At 57.4% G+C, this 20,314-nt stretch overlaps 1 protein-coding gene across 4 annotated transcripts in view; it reads right to left on the reverse strand.

The window, feature by feature from the left end:
- SRC (SRC proto-oncogene, non-receptor tyrosine kinase) overlaps window positions 1-20,314 on the reverse strand; it is a 48,949-nt gene that overhangs the window by 1,936 nt on the left and 26,699 nt on the right. Inside the window, exons 3-13 of one of the 4 annotated variants that reach the window (XM_032845735.1) lie at window positions 17,159-17,326; window positions 16,043-16,300; window positions 14,380-14,479; window positions 13,383-13,400; window positions 7,854-7,886; window positions 6,907-7,005; window positions 6,630-6,733; window positions 4,664-4,813; window positions 3,016-3,171; window positions 1,042-1,221; window positions 87-163 (exon numbers count right to left, since the gene is read on the reverse strand). In XM_032845735.1, the coding sequence (XP_032701626.1) occupies window positions 87-163; window positions 1,042-1,221; window positions 3,016-3,171; window positions 4,664-4,813; window positions 6,630-6,733; window positions 6,907-7,005; window positions 7,854-7,886; window positions 13,383-13,400; window positions 14,380-14,479; window positions 16,043-16,292 (1,167 nt within the window). In that variant the 5' untranslated portion in view covers window positions 16,293-16,300; window positions 17,159-17,326. The remainder of the gene's footprint in view (window positions 1-86; window positions 164-1,041; window positions 1,222-3,015; window positions 3,172-4,663; window positions 4,814-6,629; window positions 6,734-6,906; window positions 7,006-7,853; window positions 7,887-13,382; window positions 13,401-14,379; window positions 14,480-16,042; window positions 16,301-17,158; window positions 17,327-20,314) is intronic. The other 3 variants (XM_032845736.1, XM_032845737.1, XM_032845738.1) reach the window with 3 other exon arrangements.

Below are 20,314 nucleotides of genomic sequence, written 5' to 3' on the forward strand. Positions count from 1 at the left end.
ATGCCGCCTGGAGGGGGCGCTCAAGAGGCGGCAGCGGCGGAGGTGAGCGGGACCGAGGCTGTGAGAGGTGGGAGGGGCTCACTCACCTGAGCAGCCATGTCCACCAGCTGCGGCAGCCGCAGGTACTTCCCTGTCTCCCCCTTGAGAAAGTCCAGCAGGCTCCCTGGACAGAGAGGAAGCGGCACTAACTAGCCCCTGCCCTGCCCTCCCAGAGCCAGGAAGCAATGACTCCCGGATCCCGTCCGCCCGGGGCAGGTCAGCCTCGGTGTAAGCGGCGCTCATTTCAGGCAAACCCACCTCTGAATAAAGTCTCCCTCAGCATCTGTCACTCAGCAGGCAAAGCGGGATAGGAAACAACCAAATGTCTCCAGGAGAACAGAAACTGTGGTCTGTCCCCATCACAGATATTACCCAGCAATTAAAAAAGGGACAGACTACGGATACATGGGACAAGGATAAACCTCGGATGTAAAAGATAGCAACGTGAAATTCTAGAATAAACAAACCTATGATGGCAGAGGGCATGAGTTACTGCCTGGCTCTAGGGCTGGAGGCCACTGCCTGCACCAGGCAATGGAAAGCTCCTGTAGCTCGACTGTGGTAAGGGATCCCCAGAGGGTCCATTTGTTAAAACTCACGGAACTGGACCCTTAACATGGTGTATTTTATCATTTGTAAATTATGCCTCCAAAAGGCAAATTTTGAACAATTGAATTAATTTAAAAATTAAGTACAGGTCAAGCCAGGACCTTGACCTAGATGTGGCCCAGCTTGGATGGCTGGAGGACTTCTCTTTAGCCGCAGAGCGGCAGGTGGCATTGGAAAACCAGCCAAGGGGAGGAGACAAAGTACATTGTGGGAAATCATTAAAAACAAAAGGAAATGAGAAAGGCAACCATTGGCGTAAGAAGTTGGTTCTACTCCATTCCACCTTTTAAAACATACACCCTAGATCTGGGGGGATGGGAAGCGCATGCCCCCCCCCCCCGGTCTGGAAAGGGGCTGCCCCATGCATCTTTGTGCCAGTCGCCTGGGTCTTACCCTTGCTCATGTACTCCGTAACGATGTAGATGGGCTCCTCGGACACCACAGCGTACAGCTGCACGAGCTTCTCATGCCTCAGTTTCTTCATGACCTGGGCCTCCTGCAGGAAGGCCTCTGGAGACATCGTGCCTGGCTTCAGGGTTTTGATGGCCACTCTGGTGGTTCCGTTCCAGGTCCCTGCGGCGGCAAGGGGTGCAGCAGGCTGCCTCAGTGACGGTGTCCCTAATCTCATCCCACGGGGCCCCAGAGGGGCCTGCCTAGCCATGTGACCAGTCCAGCCGAGGCCCACGGGACACTCCACAGGAGGCTATTACAAGGATGAGATGAGTCTCTGGTACACGGTCAAGAAACAGCAGTCGCTGAGCTGTTGTTGGGGCTGCCATCAGTGGGAGTGTCCCCAAAAGCCACACACGTGCCTGACAGATGGAAGATCATGGCTCTAACTCAACCACTGTCTCCTGAGAGACCACGTTCCTTCCAGGAAGCGTGCGGAAGGTGAGTCGGGAGTGAGCACATGAATGGGGCTGGGGAGGGGAGGCAGAGCCGGCCTCAGAACAAAACCACTGCAACAAGAACATGTCTTGAGCCACACTCTCAAAAAGTAAGGCCTGACCTGGGCCAGGCCCACGAGGGCTCAGAGGTCAGACCAGCCAGGGTCTGACTCCCAGCTCTGCCTCCTGATAGCTGTGAGACCGCGGGGCGGTCCTTTCCCTCCTCCGGGCCTGTTTTCTTGCCTGGGAAATTTGGATGTTAGAGTGTCTCCCCCCCAGGGGAGACAGGGGGCTGTTTGAGAATTAAGTGAGATTCTAGGCACTGGGCCCAGCCCGCCATGAGGGCTCCGTAAATAAGAGCTACACTTGTCATTTGATTATTATCACGGTTTTCAAACTCTGAGGCTTTAGGGGAAGCCGTGTGCTAGCCCAGCATGTTGAATCCGAGTTCTTGTGCCAACTGGACCCAAGGTGCTTTGATGAGTGGCCCAAGACCCATTCCTCCCAGTCTCTGGGCCTCCACCCAAGGGCTGGGGCCCAGGCCTAGCTCTAGGGTCCTTGCAGCACAGGATGTCTGGGGATCTGTACCTGGCTCTCCCTGAGTTGGCCTGCTGCTACCACACACACAGGCCAGGAATGGATTTTTCCAGCCCCCGGAACATCCCTCTCCCCTCTCCCCAGCTCAAAGCCAGCACCTCCCCTTTCCTGACTTGGCCTGACCTCCACCCAGCAGCCCTCTCTGCTCTTCCCCGAAGGGAGGAACATAGATGCCAAGTGCACGCCAAGTGCATGCCAAGTGCACGCAGTGGCTTACGAGACTGGCACACGGTGATTCCACAGCAGAAGCCATGGGCTCCTACACATCAGGCCTGCCTCACGCCAGCCTCCCCGATCCCTCTGTGTCAGCAGGAACCAGGCAGCAGAAGGTGGCCTGGGTTTTGTCAGGGCTGCATGGTGTTTGTTTTCAAAAGACAGTTTGCCATTTCTCCAGGGTTAGACAGGAGAGCGTTAACAGGCCCAGAACATGCCAGACCCTGGGCTTCCAAGCCCTCCCTCTGTGAGCAGAGGCGTCTCTTCCCATGGCTAAGTGCTAACTTGTGGATGCATGGGGTGGGGGGCAGCGTTCACTCACACCCCAGAGTGGATCCTCTTATCCCCGCCCCCATTTCACACTGAGGAAGACAGACACAGAGTGGAGCCAGCTGGCCCAGACCACACAGCATCTTCGGGGAATCGTGATGCCCAGCCCCGAGCAGCTCTTGGCAAACAGGTGCCATGGTCTGCAAGAGGTGTGGGGGAGCTCCACATGTAAAAGAGAGCCCAGTGTTCAGTAGGGGCAACAGAGACTCATGGTAGTAAAGCAGGGGGGCCTCGGGCTGTCCCGTGGGATGGACATCCGCCTGGTTCTCTGCTGGGGACACCAAAGCCCCCCCCACAAGAGGACCATGGCTTCTTCTGGGGGGCAGGGTCAAGGTCTTACCCATCCACACCTCTCCGAAACAGCCCTGGCCCAGCTTGACCTCCAGCCGTAGGGACTCCCGAGGGATCTCCCAGGCATCCTTGGCCAGGCCCTGAGTCTGGGGCTTGGACGTGGGGCACACGGTGGTGAGGCGGTGGCACAGGCCATCAGCATGTTCTGAAGACAGAGGAAGGGAGGTAGAGTTCAGGCCAGGCATCTGCTCTGGGGCCTCTCTGTCCCACAGTGTGACATACACATGGGATGCACGCAGGCTCTGGGGACACGTGGGCTGCCCTCGAGGCCAGGCAGGTGTCATCAGGGGCTGTCACCACCCCCTCACACTGCCTCGGGCTTCTGCTCCCGGAGTTATTCACGTATTCGTTAATCAGACTTTAAGGGGTGGTCACCTCGGTGAGCACCAAGGACACAGTGGGGGACAAGCCCAGGAGAATCCTGCCCTCAGGGAGCTCCCAGTGCAGGAGGAGCCCAGCTTCACTTCATCATCTCCCAGGGCCACGAGTGTGATGGAGGAAAGCAGTGTGTGCAACAGCAGGTAGGCTGGGTGGAGTCTTGGAAGGCTTCCCGGAGGAAGTGTCACCTGAGCTTGGAGCTGCAGGAAAGTGAGTGGTTGACTAGGGGCCACTCCAAGCAGAGGGCACACCACCTCGTGCATGTGCCAAGGTCCCGAGAGAGAAACAAGCCTCTAGGTTGCATGAACAGGAAGGAGGCCGGAGGGGCTGCAAAGGAGTGAATAGGAACAAGGGGCCCTGGGGAAGGCAGGGAGGCCGGCCAGGCCTAGAGCACCCACAGCCTCAGACGCCACGTGGGGGTCTTTATCCTGAGATTCCCAGGTAACCTCGGGAAGGTTTTGCTGTCAGGACCAGTGTTCAGAATGAACTGTGCAATGACAGCCAAGGAAGCAGAGGGGTGCCAGGTGGCGGAGGGTGTCAGGAGGCCCAGTGGACAGAGAAGGAGGTGGCCCAGGATGAGGAGTAACTGGTGTTCTAGAGATAGGCCATACCTGCACATGGAAGCCATGGCCACAGCCACGTGGGGACTCATAGAGACCCACCCATATGAGGACACACTGACCCTTGACCTTCAGGGCCCCCAGGGAAGTCCGCATGCCCGCCCCAACGACCTGCACCTGTGCGTGTGTGCGCGCACGTGCGTGTGTGTGTGTGTGTGTGTGTGTGTGTATACACATACTGGGAGCCCTTGACCTGGCTCCCTTGCCCTGGCTCCCTGGCCTGCCTCCTGCGCGCTCCCTCCCTCAGCAGCAGCCAGGTCTAGCCACCACCTCCTCTCCCAGTAACCGGTTCAGACCGGTCTTAGGGCTGCAGAGACAACCAACACCAGCCTAAGCCCCCTCCCTTCCCTGCTCCCCTCTAGGCAGCGTCCCCCTCCCCAGCTAGCTGCAAAGGAGGAGAAAAGAGGAGGGTGGGCATGGTGGGGGGAGGGGACAGGGAGGAAAGAGGAGGAAAAAGAAGAAGGAGGAGCAGAGGGGGAGAAAGAAAGAAAAAGGAGGGGTGGGGTGGGGAGAAGGAGCCCCACACTCTCAGGATTATAGAAGCCCCAGGCCTTCTTGGCCCCAAAGCACCACCCCCACCCCCAGACCCTGTGTGGAAGGTGGCGCCCCCAACCCAGCGCCTGCCCGCCTGGCCCTCACTGGAGTAGTAGGCCACCAGCTGCTGCAGACTGTTGAACTGGGTGCGGGAGGTGATGTAGAAGCCACCGCTGTCCAGCTTGCGGATCTTGTAGTGCTTCACGTTGAGGCCCTTGGCATTGTCAAAATCAGACACGGAGAGGCAGTAGGCTCCTGCAGGGCGGGGACAGAGAGGAGCAGTGACCCCCATGCCCAGCATCCCCCATCCCTCCAGGCCACAGGACTAAGTGCCCTTCTGGACCTGCCCAGCACTGGAGGACTGGGAGGCCAGAGCGGCAGCCCAGCCCTGGGCTGAGCCAGGTCTGGCCTACCCTCTCTCTGAGTACCCAGTCCTGGGGTGGCCATCAAGGCGGGACCCAGTGAGCCAAGGGGCCCCTGATCAGAGACCCTCCCCAGGCATTCCTGACCCTGGCAAGACCTCCAAGACTGAATGTATACCCCAACTGTGGGACCCGGACAAGTCACCTGCCCGCTCTAGGGCTCAGTTTCCTCCTCTGCACGACAGGGCGACTCCCTCGGATGTCAGGAAGATCTGAGACCACATGTGAGAGGGCCTGGCACATAGTAGGTGCTCAATAAATGTTTGCCGGGAGCCAGGAATGGCCCTAGTGGCTGTGTGTCCCTGGCTTGCCTGCTTCCCCTCCCATGGGAGAACTCTGGGCCCCACACCTTCCTGGACCCCAGGCTCAGGCAGGAGCGGGTGGTTGGCTGAGGCTGTGGCATGGGCAGGAAGCCACACACTGGGTATAGCCTACATGCCACCAAGGCTCAGGGGCCATCCCTGGTGACCCCTTCCCTGCCTCTCTTGAGCCTGGAAAAGCTTTTGGCTGGGAAATTTTCCTCCTGCCTAGCAGGCCTGGCTAGGAGCCTCTGTTAACCAGAGTCCAAGAGAGCCCTGGGATTGAGGCTTCAAGAGCCGGAGAAAGCCCACTCCAGAAGGTGGGGTACAGCCCCCCACAGCCCATGGCGCTCTGGGTAATGCTCAGGTGTAGCTTACCATCTCCAGTATAAAGAAGGGGAAAATGAGACCAGAGAGGGAAAGCAGCTTGCTTCAGGTCACCCAGCAAGTCAGGCACACAGGACAGCAACCAGGTCTCTAGAGCCTACATCGGGCAACCATAGCTAACAGATGGCCCAGGCCATGTACACATGGATGCCCGTGGCCTGAGCTGAAAGCCAGGTCCTGCCCATGTGTGTCTGTGCACACACACAGGCATGCCCACATCCAGCAGCCCCACGCTCATACAGGGACACACTCCCCAGGCCCCTAGGCACAAAGGCAAACCCACAACAATCCATTCCCACACAACAACACCCAGACAAATCCCCCTCCACGTGCACACACACGCCTGGACTCACACATGGCCTGCACGGCCACACAGCTGCTCACATGTGCACACACGTAGCAGGAGGCCCTGCTTCCCATCTCCCACTGAACCCTAAACCCACACGACGTGGCCCAGCTTTGTTTCCACGCAGCTGGGTCACCAGCAACCCACTGGCCAAGGGCTAAAGAGAAAGAGGTGACCCGTGTTCTATGGCTGGGGGAGGGACAGAAGGGGAACAGGAACCCGGACTGCCGCAGAAGGGCAAAGCCGGCTCCTAGCACCTACTCCAGCTCTAGAAGCCTCTGGAGAAGAAGACCAAGAGGGGCCTACTTCATCAGCACCCACCCAGGGAACAAGTCTTTTGCTGCATGACCCTCAGGCCTCCCGACAGCCTGCACCCATACGTCATCTGAGGAAACTGAGGCCAGAGAGGCTAAGTGTCATCGTTTACCGCATCTCTGGCCACCCCCAGCTAGCTCAGTGTTCCTCAGCTGTAGCTCCCTGCCTCTCCTGCCCCTTTCTCCTCCTGGAGGGCTCTTCCTACTCCACTCCAGGTACCAACCTCCTATTCACTCCACAATACCCAGCTCAAACAACCCACAAAAGACTCCATTCCCAGTGGCCAGCAGGAGTGCTCCTACCTTTCGTGGTCTCACTTTCTCGCACCAGGAAGGTCCCTCTTGGGTTCTCCGCATTGAGCAGTAACCGCTCTGACTCCCGTCTGGTGATCTTGCCAAAGTACCACCTGGGGCAGGAGAAAGGAAGGTGGCATTGGTGATTTTGGCTTCCATAGCCCAACTGCGCCTTTCTCTAGGATGTGGCTGGGGCCCAAGGCAACCAGACCACCCACTGCAGCCCGGGAGAGAAGCTCCCAACCAGCAGGTAGGGGGCGGGCAGGAGTCCAGGTTGCATACTCACTCTTCAGCCTGGATAGAGTCGGAGGGCGCCACATAGTTGCTGGGGATGTAACCCGTCTGTCCCGTGCTGAGCGAGTGGGCCAGCCACCAGTCACCCTCTCTAAGGAGGGGGAAAGGGAAGGAGCAGAGGAGGAGACATCAGTGGGGGGCCCCAATGCTATAGTCTTCACAGGTGCTGTGCTGGGGGTCCCCAAGGCCAAGTGAGGCACTGGGAGCTGCAGGGCCAGCTTGAGCTCTCGTGCTGCCAGGCCAAGCCTGGGACTCTTTCTCTCCCCAGCCCAGATGCCTCTTGGCCCAAGCTGACTCAGACGGACTTCGTCCAGGACTATGGCAGGACTGACCAAGGTCAGCCTGAGGCCTAAATTCACAGGGGCAGAGTCCTGGGATGGGAAGTAATTTGCTTCCCTTCAGCTAGACCAAGACGTCTCCAGATGCCAGGAGCTGTCTGGGGAATGAGGGAGGGAGCTCCCTGTCTCTGGGAAGCAAGCAAGTTGTAACAGGAGAGTTGATTCCTGCCTAAGACAGATATCAAGTCAGATCTTCAAAGCCTCCCCAAGCCTGAGATTTGGAAGCAGATGAGACCTGGGTGGAGGTAGGGGATGGCCCTTTGGGGGATTGGTGACAATCCAGGCACTAACCCCATCAACTAGAACAATGCTTGCCTTTTGTCACAAACCACTGGCCATCCCTAAGGGGCTCCTCAGCAGAAAGCTATAGGCCTCCCCCTGCAGCCTACCTGTCTACAGGGGAAACTGAGGCCAAAGGGGGCTGGGGCTTGCCCAGAGTCACACAGAGTCATGTCAGAGGGGCTGAGGTGGCAGAGCCCCAATGCCCAGGGCACTTCTACACTAATTGTCCCACGAGGAGGAGATGGGGACAGGGGCAGAGGAGCTCCCCACACGGTCGGGTCCCCTGGGCCTAGGTGGGAGTGGGGAGGGGGCAAAGTACCTTTGCAGCCATCTGAATGTGAACCAGGTCTGGCTGGAGCGGGGGTCCAGAGACACAGAGGAGAGAGGAGAAAGCGAGAGCCCAATAGGAAAGAAGAGGCAGAGATGGGGGTGGTGAGAGAGAGAGGCAGAAAGAGTAAGGAAGAGAGCAGGAGAGCAGACCGGGGACAAGGCGGGGCAGCCACAGAGGCCTCACATCCAAAAGCAACCAAAGGGGACAGGGACGGGTCCAGAGGGAGTGAGTGAGGGGAGGCCAACGGGAAAGGCTGCCAGTGGGGGATAGGGCTCAGCTCCCTTCCATTCCCACCGTGCAGATGGGAAGACAGGCCAGAGAAGCAAAGGCCTCTGCTCAAGGTCACACAGCCAGGCCTAGGATCCTGACTCCCAGGTCAGAAGGAATCTTCCCCTACAGGGTACGGTGGGACCTGAGAGCCTGCGGAGCTTCTTGCTCCAAGGCTGCCGTTGGACCTCACCTTGACCATGACCCTGAGAAGACACATAGCCAATAGGATATGCTCCCCCTTCCTCACTGCCAAGGCCCAGAGGAAGAGGTCCTTGCCCACAGTTGCACAGTCTGGACTCGAACCCGGATCCCTGGCTCCTGGTTCTTCTGAGCTGCCTCTGTCATAGTCTTCAGCCCATTATGAAGATTGAGAAGTCGAGGCAAGGAGAAAGCAGGCTACGAGAGCTCTCCAAAGACCGGTCAGAGTACAGGTGAGCACCCAGACCTGGGGGCTCAGTGGGGATGGCTCTAGGCTGAAGCAGAGGGTTGAGGGTGCCTTCCGGACAGCAAAGGGAGTGTGACCAAGGCCATGAGGAATACTCAGCCGTGTAATTGCTGCACGCACGCTCAGACAGGGGCACAAGCTCACATGGTGGTCTCTGCTGGAGAGGGGAGGCTCTGGAGAGAGGTGGCATTGGAAGCCCAGGACAACCAGCCATCTCCCTGTTGTACAAACACCCGGGGGTGTCCACATCTGTCTGCCCCATGTGATTCTCAAGGCCACCCTGTGAGGAAGGCAGGCCTCAGCCCCCAGATGAGGAAACTGTGTCTCAGAGATGTCAAGGGACCAGCCCAAAGCCACCCAGCACCCAGGCTGGAGTAACCTAATACTTTCTTTGTGGGGAAACTGGGGCACACAGTTGGGCAAAGACTTGCCCAAGGCTACAAAGCAAGAACTCAAGTCGCAGGGAATAGCTGAGCTTTTCCAGTCAAAGCCCTCATTTCACCAATGAGAAAATAAAGCACAGAGAGGGGCAGGGATTTGCCGAAAGCCACACAGCAAATCAGTGGCAGGGCAAGGTTGAGAACCAGGTCCCGGAGTGCCCACAGCCAGACACACAGCAGGCCCCCTGAGATACCTGCAGCTTCCCCAGGCCACTCAGAAGCTCAGAGACCCTCAGGAGAGCCAGGGGAAGCTAGAAGAGGAGGAGGCAGCAGCGCTGGGGCAGGAAGCTGGGCCAAGGTCTAGGTCAGAGGCTGCCAAACGAGACAGATTGACTAAGCCAGAGTCTGCAAACTGGCCAGCCTCTAGGGAGCCTCCATCCATGCACTCGGAGTGGCAGGCCGACAAGGAGCAAGGTGCGCAGAGGCCAGCCAAGCAGAATCAAGGGGCGAGGCGGGCAGGGTCAGTCCTGCTGGCATTACCCAGACTTCAACCTTAGTCAGCAGATCCTCCAGCTGACATCAGCCCACATGAGTTTGGGGTTTCAAGTCCAGGCTTAGGGTTTTATTTAGTTCACAAGGCAGGGTGAGGTGCAGCACGATCTCACAATGGACCCAAGGTCCAACTCTGACCTGGCCCCAGCGTGAGAGGCATCTAAGAGCTTGAGCTCCAAGAGTCAGACCGTGCTAGGCACCATCCTGTTCACCCCCTTTAGGCTACGTGACCTTGGCCCTGCCTCCATTTCCTCACCTATAGGATGGAGATACTCAACGCCTCCCTCCAAAGATATAAAATACCAGCACAGGGCCTGGCACACAGTAAGGGCTCAATGTACATGAGCCGATAGTATCTTGATTTGGCTTTAAAAAGAAAAACAATGAAATCCGTGTCTCTATGGCACCCCTCCCCACTCTCCAAAATGTTTTTAAAAACCGAAGTAGCAAATTTAACTAACTAACTAACTAACTAAATAAATAAATAAATAAATAAAAACCAAACCCGCTCAGTCCCAGTCTCCAATAAGGATTTGCTGTGTGACTTTGGGCAAGGACCCTACCTTCTCTGGGTCTTAATGTCCTCGTCATAAAGAGGGAATAATAGCCGCAGAATCTCCCTTGCAGACAAAGTGTATAAATCCGTCAGCCGTGAGCTGGGCTTCGGGTCAACAAGGATCATTAGTGTGGCCGTCATCTAGGCTTCCCTGTGAAATGGAGCTGTGCAGACACATCTTCCTATGTCAGTGGTCTGGAAGGCTCAAGTCTGCCTTGGGTCCCACATGAAGGGCCCCACAGCTTCCCAAATGGGTCCAGTCCCGCAAGGACACCAACCTGAGCCCACACTTGGAAGTAATCTATCAGGCTGAGCAGACTTACTATAGGCAGTGCCTTCCCCGGGGTCCTGGTCCTTATCAGATGGACTGGAAGAAGGGAAGGAAGGAAGGAAGGAAGGAAATAAAACACATTTCCTGCCATACCCGTCACCTTCCCACAGGTGGCCGGCAGAAAAGCACTGGATCGGGGTCCTCCAGCTACAGTTTTACCTCCCAGCTGCTGTTCACTAGCTGTGTGACCTCAGACAACCGACCTCACCTCTCTGAGCCTCAGGATCTTCTTTTCAGACCCTAATCCTTTAGCCAGCCAGGCTGGTGTGTAGATGGGGGATATGGCAGCTTCAGAACCTGGGAAGTTACTCTGGTTTGGGCACTTACATTTAAGTCCCTTGGGTTGTTGGGACTGGTCAGACAAGCACTTTGGGGACTGTGGGCAAGCCAGGGTTCCCTGAGGCCCCGGGCCCACAGTCAGTAGGGCGGCGGCAGGCTGAGGCCAGGGGAAGCTGCGTGGGGAGGGTGAAAACGTATCCCTTGCCCCAGGGTGGGAAGTGGAACTGGAGAACAAGGGGGGAGACATCAGTGCCTGCCCGATGGCTCCCCCAAAGAAGCTGCTGGAGTCTGGGTTGGAGGAAATGTCAGTTTGGGGAACAACCCAGAGTCGGAACCTGAAGGGCCCCAACTCCTAGAGACTCAGACACCCGGGCTGGGGGTCCGGGACAGTCAGACATCAGATCCCGGTGGGCTTCCTCAGATCCAGGCCACATAGCACGTGGGATTCTGCAACCCAGGGCCATTAGGTGTTAAGATCCAGGGAGCAGGGTCCCTAGGCTGGCTACTGTGAGGACCCAGGCCCAGTAAGCCCTGGCCAAACCCTAATGACAGGCAGACTAGTCCTTAAGCTCTCCTGCTCCCGACAGCCAGTCCAGCCACCAGCCAGCCTCAGGAAGTCCCTCACTCAGACTGGGCCAGGGCTGGTGGCGGGAGTGGGAATAAATCGTGGGCCCTAGGCAACAATGGGGGAAGGACATGCAGTGTAGTGCCTGGGTGGCTATGAGGCCTAAACACCTCAAATCTGGGTGACTCATCTGTCACTAAGGGCTCCCCACCCCTCCCCTTCCTCTGTTGTCCCAACCCCACACCACTTGACTTCTCAGGCAAAGGGGTTGCTGAGCACCGGTCCCCCTCTCCAGTCATGGCGCCTCACTGCTATCCAAGGACTTCCCATGGACAGGACTGAACCACTTGTGGCCCCAGGCCTGGCCCAACACCCTCAGCCCTACTTGGAAAGCAGGAAGAAGGGAGGGAAGGGGCCAAAGGACAGGGGAGGACAGCCCTCTGGCTCTAGGTGAAAGAGGCAGAACCAAAGCTTCCAGAGCATTCCCCCCCACCACACCCTGGTTGCTCAAGCTGTGGCCCCAGCCTGAGGTGCCCTTCCCATCACTGCGGGGAGAGATTCCCCGGAAGCAGACACCCCTGCAGGGCCCTTTCCTCCCCTCCAGGGTCCTTGGGCTGCTAAGGAGCCCCTCCTTCAAGGGCCGTGGGTAGGAGGACCTGCCCGCCCCTCCCAGCTCTGCCACCACCAGCTGTGCGACCTCGAACAAGTCACCTCACCTCCCGGGGCCTCAGTTTCCTCCTGCACAAAAGAAAGCAAATCAGAGTTTCCAGCTCCCAGGGCTGTGGGGTCCCCACGACACCAGGCTGGCACATGGGGCACAGGAAACGGGGGATGAATGCTAGTCGTCATCTTGCTCGACAAGTCCAGGGAGGCAGCCCCCACGGTGCTGAGCAACAGGTGATCTGGGGACCCATGAAGGTGGCAGACCCGAGAGCAGCCCCCCAGGAGCTCCCAGTCTTGGGGAAGCCGATGCAAACCGCTGGAACTGCCAGGGCACCAAGGAGCACCAGGACTCCGACACACAAGGGGCGGAAAGATGGGGAGAGAGCTGCTACCCAAGTTCCCATCCCGGCTTTGCCACCTGCTAGCTGTGTGACCTTGGTCAAGGGCCTTCACATCTCTGAGCCTCAGTTTCCTCACTTGCAAAATGGAGACAGCCCCTCCCCCGTCACCAGAGCCCTGGCAGGATTGCATCGAGACGTAAATACAAGGACATGGGTAGAAACGCCTGGCACAGCACCTGGCACCTCTTTTCCCTTTTGCCTCACAGAGAAGGCCATCCGGAGCTGGATCTTGAAGGATGAATAGGAGTTTGCCAGGCAGAGACGGGAGAAAGGTGTTTCAGGCAGAGGGAACAGCATGCACAAGAGTCGGGAGGCATGAATGAGCGAGACACACTCGGAGCTGCTGATGTCCAGCCTTGTTAGCCAGGCCTTTGAGGATGCTAAAGGACCAAGTCTACGCTATCCCTAGCACCTTCTGGCCTTTCCACACGCCTAAGGGTACCCCACCCCTCCCAGCCCCACACCCTCCCACAAGCTGCCCTTCTGAGAGGGACTGCGTTCCATCTCTTCTACCAGCCACAGACCATCACTGTCCTTCCTTCGAGGACTTGCTTGAACCTTCTAGTCCCTGCAGTCCCCACTACAGTGGGGGGCACATAGCAGGGACCATATGCCCGAGCAGACCCTGGCCCTGCCCTCTGCCTGTCACTGGGTCTGGACCGGAGCTGGGCACCAACCTCCCCGAGCCAGGCTGGCTCTGGGAAGGTCCCTTCTCCCCGCAGACCTCACAGGGCCAGCACCGGACCCTGCATGCAGCTGGCCCTAAGCGCAGGCCAACTCGGCAGGATGGAGAGTGGGCAGGCTAGCAGGAAGGTGGATGGGGAGGAGGCATGATGCAGTGAGTGACAGGGGGATGGCAGGACCCTCCCCAGCCTCAGCCCACGGTCAAGGTCAGGATCTGGTCGCACTGGCTGAGGGGAGGGCCTCAGCTGGGGAAGCTGGAGGGGGGCAGCCCGGGCAGCCAGGATCCGCAGGCAGGGACATGCAGTGGAGACACATGCAGACAGCAGCACCCCCACCCCCGACCAGCAAAGCCCCCCAACCCCAGCCCACCGCCTATGAAATGTGTACACACCTGACATCCACCTTCCTCCTAAGGGCCAGCGAGAGAGAAGCAGAGAGAGGGAGAAGCTGAGAGGGGGCTGGAGGGAGCAAGCAGGAGCCAGGAATTGGGGGGGGTCCAATGGGATGTGGGGGTACACAAGGCCCTGCCAAGGGCAGGAATGCAGGAGGTGCTGAGCTCTGCCCCCTAAACTGGCAGTGCCTGCAGGAGCGACCCCGCCTCACTGTGCTGCTCCCCACCCCTCTCCACTGGACACATGACCCAGAGCCTGCACCCCACAAGACAGGCATTGCACCCCATCCCCCGTACGCTCCTGACAGGGAAAGGAGAGAGGAAAGGGGAGAGGACTGACCCCCACCCTGTGGCTAGAGCCCTACCCATGCCTCACGAGTTCCCTCACCACTGCCTCTGCTCCCCTGCCCACAGGGGCCCCAGGGCCGGCCTGGCCCTAGGATGTCCCACCCCAAGGCTGGAGTCTCTGGAGGTGAACCGGACATCCACACCCCATCCCACCGTCTCATCCCGATGCCCAGTTATAAGCCCCTCACTCTGAGCGCCCAGTATGCAGGCCCTGCCCCCTCCCAATCTGGGCCCCACCCCCTACAGCTAGAGACTCCTGCTCAACCAGCCTGTCCAGGCCCTCCAACCCCAGGTCCCTAAAGAGGGCACCACTGAGGGCACAGCCTCCAGCTTGAGGCTCTGTTTTCTGCAGTCCTGGGTCCTGGGCCCCATCCTGCCCTGACTGTATGCCCCTCTTTGAGTCTGGGACACTGTGCTGTATTGAGTTACTGAGCCTGGATCCCTTGCCCTGGGAGCCCTGACCGGCACCACCGGTCCCATCATCCCATCAGGCCAGGATGGTTCCCTGGACCTCGGCCAGCCGTGACACTAGCCAGGCCCACTGCCCATCACACTGCCCCTGGCTCTGGGATGCTCAGAAGTGGCTCCGGCCCAAGACTAGGTCCAGGGGATAGAGTCCCAAGAGAAGGTGGGGAAGGGGGTCACTTACGTGTTGTTGACAATCTGGAGCCGCTCCCCTTTCTTGAAGGACAAGTCGGTCTCTGTCCGAGACTCATAGTCATAGAGGGCCACAAAGGTGGTCACTCCACCTGCAGAGACGGGTGGGATGTGTCAGAACGGCCTGAGAGGGCTGGACAGGAGGGTCTCCCACAACCACCACAGCCCAGCCCAGAGGCGCAGTCATCCTTCCAGGGGTTGGGCCTGCAGTGTGTCCGCCTGTGTATATGTGTCTGGGCACCCCCGTGGGGGCACACAGGATGCGTGTGCATCTCTTCACACGTGAATGTCCCCAGTGGGCTCTAGGTTGATCCTGAGGATTCAGGGGAGTGCCCAGCTTCCCCGCGGTGTCTGCAGCCCCCAATCACAGGCCCCTTTGTGTTGTTCCCAGAGCCTGGCACACAGTAGGTGCTCAAGAAACAACCATGGGCGAATGAATGAACCAGTGAATAAAGGAATCTGCCCCTGGCTGGGTTATTCTGTTTCTCCGTGTGACTGGGTGCCTCAATGTATCTGGGGGGGATCTTGGCTCCAGGTACTATCCTCTTCAAGAGCCTGTCTCTGTCCCCCATTTTAGCCACAACCTTCACCCCACACACTTCCCCCCAAACCCCTCCCTGCCCTTTTGGCTCCTTCCCAGCAGCCCCACCTTCGAACACCCTACACATTTTCCAAGCCTTGCTGTTTTTCTCCCCCATGATCTGCATACTGCCATGTCCCCAGCACGCAGAAGGGGCACCACGAAGGAATGGGTGTGCTTGTGGGTCTGTCTGTCTCACTCGGGGATGTGTCTGTGTCTCAGGCATCCGTGAGTGACCCTGTGTCTGTGCACATGTGTGTTCTCACTGCAAGTGTATTCATTGGGAACCTCTAGGTGTCGGGGATGGTGTGGCTAGCTGAGCCTGTGTCTGCACCCTGTGTGCGTCTCGATCTGGGAGTTGGGGTTATTGTGCATGTGTGTTTGTATTTGCTTATGTCTGCATAGTTGTGTGTCTGCGCCCAGCCGAGCGTCCCGAAGTGGGTCTCTAGGTACACGGTGTGTCTGTGAGTATCTCTGACGGTGTCTCCAGCTCAGCTTGTTTAAGTGTCTGGGTAGGAATCTTAGGAGTTGTTGACTGTGTTTGGCTCTTTGTGAATCTCTGGGACCGCATCGTCATCTTTAAGCATCCCTTGCCTGGGGCTGCCATACCCCTGAAGCGCCAGCAGAGGGCGCAGAGGTGCATCACCGAGTTGGGCCGCCCCCACCACCCCCACCAGGGACCAGAGAACTCCTACCTAGGCTTCCCTGCCCCCTCTGCCACCCAAGGCCTCCTCACCTGACCCATCTCTGGGCTGACAAAAGCAAAAAGCAAAGCCTCAGACCCAGTCCCCACGCTGCCCTGGGCAAACAGCCCCCTGAACCTCTGGGCCTCAGTTCCCCCACTAAAATCCCATATCTCTAGACCCCTTTATACTCTACTCCAGATTCGCCCTCAAAGGCAATGAATATGCACCACACTTTCCAGTTTCTAAAGCCCTTCCCCACCCACAACCTCCAGGAAACCCCCAACAGTCCCCAAACCCAAGAAACCCACATACTCTTCCCCTTCAGCGAGAGAAGCAGCAGCCCGGAGGGGCCCCGCCCACAGGCGCCCACACTCCCAAGGCCCACTGACCAGCCAGCGGCCCCGCCCTCTGCGGGGAGGTGACTGTGTCTGAGGAGTTGAAGCCCCCGAACAGCTTGGGCTCAGCAGCTGCGGAGGGGAAGGCCGTACTGGGGCCTCGGTGGCCATCGGCGGAGGCTGGCTTGCTGGGTGTCTGTGAGGTGGGGAAGGCGCCCCCGCCGCCACCGTGGGTGTTCTCAGTGGGCTCCAGGCTGCGGCGCCGTTGGCTGGCATCCTTGGGCTTGCTCTTGTTGCTGCCCATGGTCCTGGCTAGAGAGGAGAAAGCACGTTGGGGTGAAGAACTGCTGGGCCTGGGCCCTTTAGACAGTCTCCACTCCCCTACCCATTCTACAGATGAGGACACTGAGGCCCAAAGAAGGGTACTGGCTTTTTTGGCTAAGTTAGACTTTCAGAGCCTCAGTTTCTTAATCTGTAAAGTGGGGATAGTGATGGAACCCATAAATGGCTTCCTTGGTACAGGGCCAAGCACAGAAGAAATGACTCATAATCAGAAGCCCTAACCTCCCCCACCTCCCCCTGACTCAGTTTCTGTCCGTCATGGGCCGGGATAGTATCTGAGTCATGTCTATCTCCCATGCACACAACACATGGGAGAGGACTCACTGAGGGTTTGCCGAGCAAACACATGACTGACTGAAATGGTTTCACGCCAGGGTGAAAGGTGCTAAAAGCTGCAACCAAGGCAGGGATACAGCTGGAAGCTGGAAGAAGGAAAGATGTCTGGGGGCTCACCCCAGCCATGGGGCCTTTGCACATGCTGTTCCCTCTGCCTGAATGCTGTTCCCTGACCACTTCACCAGAATAACTCATGCCTCCTTCAGTTCTCAGCTCAAAAGTCACCTCCTTGGAAAGTGTTCCCCAAATCCTTTCTGGCCTAAGTCCCCCTGACTTTTGTACCTCTCCTTGATAACACATGGCTCAGAAAAAAGCAAACTGAAAACTCTTCAGTGGTGCCCACTGCCGTGCCACCTCCTTTTGCCTCCTACCTCCCAATCCATAGATCCTGGTTGGCCCCATTCCCAGTGAGCCTGGCCAGGGTCTTCCCAACCATCAAGATCACCCCTCCCTCCTCCCTCATCTTGCAGCTCTGATGCATCATCACCTCACCTGGTGGAAGGCAGTGGCTGTCCCAGAGGACCTGGGAAGCAGCCTGAGGTCTCAGCACGAACACCAGGTGTGGAGTCAGGGGTCTTGGACTAGAGGCCCTGCTCCACTTCTCCCCGTTATGTGACCCTAAGCAACTCACTTCCCCTCTTTGGGCCTCAACGTCTTCATCTGCAAAACAAGGATAAAGCAGACTTCTCAGGGCTGTTGTGCGGATACGATTAGAAAGAGAAATCTCCATGGCTCTGACTCTTGGGTCACACTTTATCAGGCTCTGACTCCAAAAGTTCCAATGCTAAGAACTTCTCAGACCTTCTCTTCCTTCATCCCTCCCAAAGCCTGTTATGAGCATGAGCAAGGCAGGGTATGACATGGTGGTTAAGGGTAGGCTCTGGGGCCAGACTCCCCAAACTCAGATCCCACCTTTACCCCTAATTGGCTGTGTGACCTCAGGCAAATGACTTAACCTCTCTGTGCCCTATTTCTACATCTGGAAATGATGGGGTCATCTGGGTCCCTCATAAGTGATTGAGGCAAGTCACCCTACCACATCAGCTATTACTGCTACTGTGTAGTTCTGGACATACCGGCAAGGTGGGTTTGGAATATTCTCCAGGAAATGCTGGAGGCCCTGGAATGAGTCCAGAATTTCCTCTGGGAAACCGTGGGTGGGGAAAAGTACTCTTTTTTTTTTTTTTTTAAAGATTTTATTTATTTATTTAACAGACAGATATCACAAGATCCACAGGCAGAGGGGTAGGCAGAGAGGCAGGCAGAGACAGAGGAAGGGAAGCAGGCTCCCTGCTGAGCAGAGCTCAATCCCAGGACCCCAGGATCATGACCTGAGTTGAAGGCAGAGGATTTAACCCACTGAGCCACCCAGATGCCCCAGGAAAGTGCTCATGACTGGTTGAGGCCTTAGGCAAGACCACTGGCCCTGAGCACCAAGCCCAGGTCTGAAAGATCTCCTCCCTACGGGAACCTTAGCCAGTTCCTGCACCCCCCGGGCCTCATGCTGCCAGGCTTCACAATGTGGGCACAGCCAGCCTGCTCCCTGGGGACCATCCAGCTCTGAGAATGTGGGGCTGGAGAGGCCAGGAGGAGACCTCCTCAACAGCCCCAGGGATCACCAGGGCCTCCTGAGGGACCAGCAAATAGGCCTGGGGACAAAGACCAATTTCTATGGCAACCCAATCCACTGGGGTCATATGAGCACTCATACAGCCCATGTCCCGTGGGTCCTACTGACCCAGTTTCCCGCGGCCCCAGGCTTGATGAAAGCTGGGCCCCAACCACGGCATCCCCTACCCAATGGCTCCCTGGTACAGCATTCACAGCCCTGACTGTGCAGCAGGTGATATGTCAGTTAACAGAGGGACACAAAGATGAACTGGCCAGGCCTTGTGTCCAAGGACACATGTGCTAGCAGAACACTTGTTTGTGGGACTCTCAGAGGAAATAAAAAGTATATTTTTTAGTTATAATTTTTAAAAGTTTTTAAGTGATAGAACTCTCTAGGAGCCTGAACTTTCTTTAGAATGAACTAAATGATGAAGGGTGAGCCCCCTGTCACTGGAGGTAATCAAGGAAAGGAGACAGAGTCAATTGGTTGGTGTGCTGTGGCAAAAGAGGGAGAGCCAGGCCTGGACCTTGGGAACCGCCCCCTACCCAGCACCTAGAAAATGCATGTTCCCTCTTGGGAGGGGTTGAGGGAAAAAAAAAACAGCTCTTGGTCCCAAACTCTTATACTGACCAATACCACTCGCAGTAGGGCACTCAGAAAAAGTATGAGAGAGCTTTTAAGACCCAGGAAATGTGGCCTGGTCTCTGGTTGCAGTGTTTTTCAGTTTGTGGGGTTTCTGTTCTATTTGTTTTTGGTCTTTGTGGTTAAATCTGATTATCTAAGTAACACGTGTTTATGGAGGGGCAGGCGTGTGGTGGTTAAAAGCTAAGTACCAGAGTGTTTGAATCCTGGCCCTGCCACCCCAGCATGGGACCCTGTGCCTCAGTTTCCTCTTTGTCAGTCGGGGAGAACAGCAGTGCGCATGTCACAGGACTGTTGGGAGAACCAGCGAGGAAGGCATATGGAACACATTCAGGACAGAGCGGCATGTTGCTGGCCCTGCCCCGGAAGACAAGCAGCTGGGCATCATGGGATCGTATGATGGTAAACAAAACAGGACTCCATCTAGTGCCCTTGCCCACGTTCCCTGGAGGCAGGCCTGGGTCATACCCACCTCTACCTCCCCGGGGGCCAGGACAGACCTAGCATCTACTAATCGTTCTGGAAATATCTGCAGACCAGACAAAAGACGAAATGAGCACAGACACGATTTGCCTCCTGCTTTGTTCCTACGACGCCACACTGTGGACACCACGTATCACTCCTGGATATTCGAAAACTCCCAGGGCCTGGACCTGGGCGAGGCCTTGCTCCAAGCAGTCTACAAATCCTCATTAGTCCAATTCTCATGATAACCTAGAAGGTAGGTACTAGTGGCGTTCTTGGTTTACCCATGAGCAGACTAAGGCACAGAGAGGTTGAAGAACTTTGCGAGGTCATCCCTCGAGGGTGAAAGGGGACAGGGAAGCACATTGGGCAGGCAGGAATCAGGGGCTGCTCATGGGGTCTGCAAGGCGGACCTGTGGGCCTACCTCGCCCTCAGGACATCTCTCACGTGGAACTGCCAGATGCCCTTGGCAGCCTGTTCTCCTGGAAAAAGCCAGAAGTTTCCAGCTTTGACAGAGCAGAGTGTCCTCAAGGAAGGACAGGCATATTTAGGGTGGCGTCTAGTCCCTGCAGGGCTGCTGCTGTGCTGTGTGACCTTGGGAGAGACCACCCTCCCAGAGGCAGGACCCTGTCTCCTAGCCTTTTGGTTCTGGGGCCCAAACTCCAAGTCACCATGAGTTGCCCATTGGAGAGGAACCAATCCCCACATCTCTTCCGCCACTCACACACTCTGAGGTACAGATAGACCCTTGGGGGGCCCGGGGGAAGTGGTGAGGCCTCCACGCTGGGGTGCCTGAGGTTCCCAGAGGAAGGAGGCCCCTTTCCTCCGGGGAGCCACTCCTAACCTCAGGCTCCTGACCGCAGTCCCCAGACTGAGGGCCCGTGCATGAGAAGCATCAGGAAGCCGGCCAGCAGCACTTCCCCCTCAC

Source organism: Lontra canadensis, unplaced genomic scaffold (genome assembly GCF_010015895.1).
Source record: "Lontra canadensis isolate GAN:19392208 unplaced genomic scaffold, GSC_riverotter_1.0 scaffold169, whole genome shotgun sequence".
Lineage (NCBI taxonomy): Eukaryota > Metazoa > Chordata > Mammalia > Carnivora > Mustelidae > Lontra > Lontra canadensis.